We start from the raw sequence: 5,710 nt of genomic DNA, 5'->3' as shown, positions 1-5,710 counted from the left end.
AAAAACGATAAAGCTATTTAACTTTCTATTCTATACATAATTATTTAACTTTAATTCTATTCATTTCGTTATTAATACGTTTTGTGTCACTTTATCGTTGTCATTATTTAACTGCCATAAATTAAATATATATAAAAGAAACGAAATTCTCTCCTTTGTCCTCGTTTTGTCCGCTATTAGCAATATTGTACAGTCATTCTCCGTACCTTTTTTCTCGACTAGTTGTTCTAAACGTAATACAGTCCAGCGTACACACATAACATTTTGGTCCTTCGAGCCGGATATAATTTATGCGGTAAACAAAGGAGAGAATCATGAGGTTAAGTCACGCTGGGCATTATGTTGAGCAACAGCTCGCGCTTATGCAAACCATAGGGCAATCCTATGATAATCTTGTTAAGAATGGGATGGAAAGTGTAACCTCTCAAAGAATTAATGTACGCCTCTCAGCTCTCAAGGATAATTGGGAAAAGTTCTGTGTGAGACATGACGCAATTACATTGGCTGTTAAACAATTGAATGATAGCGATAAAGAAAGTATAATGGGGCATTCTTATTTTAAGGACAATTTATATTCCATCACAAATGAAAATTATTTAGAGTCTGTAGAACGGTTCAATTCGTTTTTGGATGCACAATCAGATCATGGAAGCATTCCGAGAGGCATTCCGGGAACGTCCTCTTCAAGGAACGTTTCGGAAACATCTTCCGATACCGTTGCATTTATCAATCGATCGCAACTCCCCCGCTACGACATTCCAAAATTCAATGGAAATCACGCGGACTGGCTGTATTTCAAGGATCTCTTTACTAGTTTAGTCATAAATAATTCATCACTAACTGACATCGAAAGATTGCAATATTTAAAGACTAGTTTGACGGGATCGGCATATAACTTATTGAAAAACACCATGCTTACTGGCGGTAACTTCTCAAAAGATTGGAAAGCTCTCGTGTCGTTCTATGAAGATAAAAGGATGTTAGTCAATTCCGCGTTAACATCATTATTCAGTTTAAAGCCAATGACGAAGCCAACAGCGGGAGAGATGGAGAAATTGTTTACTGGCGTAATGGAGACGTATCGAACCTTGGAAACACTGGGAAGACCGATTCATCACTGGGACGATATTCTAATATTTATGATCATACAACGACTCGATTCTGACATCGTAAACCTGTGGGATCTACTTCGGGGTCCTACTAACGAACTTCCGACATGGAAACAGTTTAAAGAGTTCTTCCGAAATCGACTTATGAATCTGAAGGGTCATGAATCACGAAAGGGAAAGCTCGTTTCTCAGCTAACTCCAAGTAATATTAAGTCTCATTACCAAGGCAAAAACAAGACCGTCCATTCATGTTCGTTTTGCTCCGAAAGTCACTGGTCTGCCAGTTGCCCTCAATATACTTCCAAGACGGTTCAACAACGCGTATCACTTGTACAGAGACACAACTTATGTTTCAACTGTCTGGGCCCGCATCGGGCATCGGCCTGTCGTATAACGACACGTTGTAAAAAGTGTGCTGGAAAGCATCATACCACGCTTTATCGAGGCAACTTTGAAAACACAAGGTCTAATGGCAATTCGGCGAAATTAGCAGCAGGAAAACCTAACGAACCGACTACGACTAAGCCTGACAACACGGAGACAACTAAAGGACCTCAGGTTTTACACTCTGCGTTTGGAAGTGAAGTCAATACGCCATACGTTCTACTGGCAACCGCTCTGGTTACTATCACGTCCGAGCATGGAGATTCATCAAACGCTCGAATTTTGATTGACCAAGGCTCGGAGGTGTCACTAATTACGGAACAATTAGTACGACTACGACTACCACGTACTCGATCTCACGTTCCGCTAATTGGTATAGGAGGTGTCGCATCTAACCGAACTAAAGGTATGACCTGTTTTAGTATAAAGCCTCATTTTAATTCTTCTTTTCAGTGCTCAATATCAGCACATATTTTACCGAAGCTCACGTCGACAATCCCATCAGTCTCCTTAAAAAATCACGGTTGGTCACATTTGGACGGGATCCAGTTGGCAGATCCGAATTATTTAGTACCCGGTTCAATTGATATTATTCTAGGAGCCGATGTCTTTGGTCAAATCATTCAGAATGGTATACGGAAGGGATCAAATAACGCTCCAATGGCTCAGGCTACAAAACTTGGGTGGATTATTTCCGGACCAACGAGCTCTCAATCATCACCTGATAGTTCTCATAGCTTTCACGTATCAATCGAAAGTGATCTTTTCAGTTTAATGCATCGATTCTGGGAACTTGATGAAATAGTTCCTTTCAAGACTTCTTCTCAGCCCACCGACGAACAAGCTTGTGAAGAACATTTTAAATCTACTCATTCTCGAACGGAACATGGTCGTTATGTAGTAAGATTACCCCTCAAGGAGCCTATCAATAAATTGGGAGATTCTAAAGCCAAAGCCGTTCAATTGATCAAGAAGTTGTCATGCAGACTTTCTTCCAACTCCGAGTTTTCGCGGTTGTATTGCGGTTTCATCGACGAGTACGAAAAACTGAATCACATGAAGATTGTTCCAAAAGATAGACCCGAACCTCCGGTAACTTACTATCTTCCTCATCACGGAGTTATAAGAGAGCATAGTCTCACTACGCGGTTACGTGTGGTCTTTAACGGATCGAGTCCAACAACACCCGGGTATTCACTTAACGATTTGTTACACGCGGGAGCTAAACTACAAATTGATCTGTTTGACGTGTTGATATGGTTTAGACTATTTCGCTATGTGTTTTCTACGGATATAGAGAAAATGTTCAGGCAGATTGACGTACATGAAGATGACTGGGATCTCCAACGGATTCTCTGGATTGACAACGACGGTCACTTACGCACGTATCATCTCACTACAGTAACGTATGGTTTGGCTTGTGCTCCATTCTTGGCCCTGCGTGCCTTGCAACAATTGATAGAAGATGAAGGGACAAAGTTCTCGCTTGCTGTTCCTTCGTTAAGCAAAGGAAGGTATGTCGATGATATCTTCGGAGGTGCGGATACTCTTGAGCAAACTCAAGAAATTGTAAGGCAATTAAACCAACTGTGCATGGCGGGCGGCTTTAAATTACAAAAATGGGTGAGCAATAATTTGAGCATACTCTCCTCTGTCTCCACAGATGAGCAGAATAACTCTAAATTCATAGAACTTAAGGATAACTTAGTCGTCCACACATTAGGACTTGGCTGGCAATCATCCACAGATACCTTTAACTTTAAATTCACTCTTCCAGCAGAAGGTATGATCACGAAACGAACCACCTTATCTACTATAGCTAAGCTGTTCGACCCCCTAGGTTTTCTATCTCCGATCATCATTATTGGTAAACTCTTAATTCAAGAATTATGGACAATAAAATTAGGTTGGGATGACCCTTTGCCAGACCATGTTACTGGTAAATGGACTACATTTGTCAGATCTCTTCAGGATGCGCCAATATTTACTCCCCCACGATGGATAGGGTGTTCTAACGATCGCCAAGTGGAGATTCATGGATTTTGTGACGCGTCACAGCAAGCCATGGCAGCTGTTGTGTATCTCCGGACAACGTACGATGAGGAGACAGTAAACATCAGTTTTGTGGCCTCAAAAACCAAGGTCGCTCCATTGAAAAGGTTAACGGTCCCTCGATTAGAATTATCAGGCGCAGTTTTATTAACTAAATTGGTCTCCCACTTGTTACACGTGTTGGAATGGAAGAATTTACGCATAATATTATGGACCGACTCAACTATCACACATACGTGGCTGAACAGCCACCCTTCTCGATGGAAGGATTTTGTCTATAACAGAGTCTGCCATATCCAAGAAACATTACCACAGGCTGAGTGGAGGTTCGTGCCAGGAACGGACAATCCCGCCGATCTTGCTACACGAGGTTTAACATCCTCACAGCTGTCGGATCTCTCAAATTGGTGGCGTGGGCCTTCATGGCTCTCCCAATCCTCGTCAACTTGGCCAAGACTTCCTACGGAACAACCCATACGAGAGAGCCTTGAAGAAAGACCTACGAAGGTTCTTTCAGTTAATACCAAGAAATCCACGCAATGGGATCTAATCGATCGATATTCTAGTCTTGTGAAGCTGTACCGGGTTACGGCTATTTGTCAACGAGCAGTCTCTCGTTTCAAAAAATCTACCGCTATGTCATTTTCAGGTCCTCTAACTACGCAAGAGTTAGCGGAAGCAAAATTCTACTGGGTCAAGGAAATCCAAAGGTTCTTCTTTCAGAGTGATCTACAGTTGCTCTTCAAGGGACAACCTCTTTCAAAGTCAAGTCCGCTTGTACGTCTCACACCATTTATAGACTCCAAGGGACTTCTGCGGGTCGGAGGTCGTCTTCAATTCTCTTCTCTTTCTCAAGATGAAAAGCATCCACTAATTTTGCCAAAGGAATCAGCTCTAACGTTGCTTATTATTCGAGATGCTCACTTGAGGACCTTGCATGGAGGCACACAGATTACCTTATCATTCTTACGAAGCGAATATTGGATTGTAGGAGGCAGAACCCCGGTCCGATCTTTCATTCTCAAATGTGTTAAGTGTGCCCGCTACAGATAGACAAGAGCTCAACAGTTGATGGGTCAGCTTCCTACCACCCGAGTCTCGCCCAATCGTCCTTTCGCACATTCGGGCATTGACTATGCAGGACCATTCGTGACAAAAACGTGGAAAGGGAAGAACGCACGCACTTATAAATCTTACATCGCTGTATTTGTCTGCTTCTCGACTTCTGCCGTGCACTTAGAATTGGTCACGGATTACACTGCTGAGGCTTTCATTGCCGCGTATAAGCAATTTACGTCAAGAAGAGGAATCTGTACAACGCTTTCAAGCGATTGCGGAACCACACTCAAGGGAGCAGATGCGGAATTACGAAGATTATTCTCGCAATCCACTAAGGAGTCAACCAACCTCGCCACGTTACTTGCAAATGATGGGACGCAGTGGAAGTTTAACCCTCCTTCCGCTCCGCACTTTGGAGGGAAGTGGGAAGCGGGGGTTAAATCAGTGAAATACCACCTTCATCGAGTCGTAGGGGATACTCTCCTAACTTATGAAGAAATGACTACCCTACTTTCACAAGTGGAATCAGTCCTCAACTCAAGGCTTTTGTGCCCCCTCACAGAAGATCCTGACGATCTAAACGTACTTACACCTGGGCACTTCTTGCTGGGTAGTGCTCCAGTCATTGTTCCGGAACCTTCATTGGAAATGGTTAAGTCAAGTCGATTATCGCGATGGCAACTGGTGCGGCAGAAGCTTGATTCGTTCTGGTCACATTGGTCTAAGGAATGTCTCCAGAGATATCTGTCAGTATACAAATGGAATAGGGTGAGTAAATCCCTCGAAAAAGGGACTTTAGTTCTGGTTGTTGATGAGCGGTACCCGCCTTCAAAATGGCCATTGGGGCGCATTATCCAAACACACGCTGGTAAAGACGGTCGTACTCGAGTTGTCACGGTACAAACTCAAACCTCAGTTCTAATACGACCCATTGTTAAGGTTTGTCCTTTTCCAGGCAACCAGGACCAAGACACGCTGTAACATATTCGTTAATGCTTATTAACGAAGGCGGGCGGTATGTTCAAAAGTACCGCTTACTCGGAGGATAGCACAAGTCGGCTAGGACGCGCACGCCCTCTTACGCATGTATTACTACGCGCGTCCGG

General features: G+C 43.2%; 2 protein-coding genes across 2 annotated transcripts; both read left to right on the top strand.

The window, feature by feature from the left end:
- The first annotated feature begins 314 nt into the window (after positions 1-314).
- Positions 315-4,598, top strand: LOC105450601. The gene has a single exon (XM_011690535.1). The coding sequence runs from the start codon at positions 315-317 to the stop codon at positions 4,596-4,598; it is 4,284 nt and encodes a 1,427-aa protein (XP_011688837.1).
- Positions 4,599-4,616: 18 nt separating this feature from the next.
- LOC105450600 lies at positions 4,617-5,585 on the top strand. Its single transcript, XM_011690534.1, has one exon. The coding sequence runs from the start codon at positions 4,617-4,619 to the stop codon at positions 5,583-5,585; it is 969 nt and encodes a 322-aa protein (XP_011688836.1).
- Positions 5,586-5,710: the final 125 nt, after the last annotated feature.

This window comes from Wasmannia auropunctata, unplaced genomic scaffold (genome assembly GCF_000956235.1).
Source record: "Wasmannia auropunctata unplaced genomic scaffold, wasmannia.A_1.0 LD336060.1, whole genome shotgun sequence".
Classification (NCBI taxonomy): Eukaryota; Metazoa; Arthropoda; class Insecta; order Hymenoptera; family Formicidae; genus Wasmannia; species Wasmannia auropunctata.
This window is presented reverse-complemented; position numbering and strand designations above follow the sequence as displayed.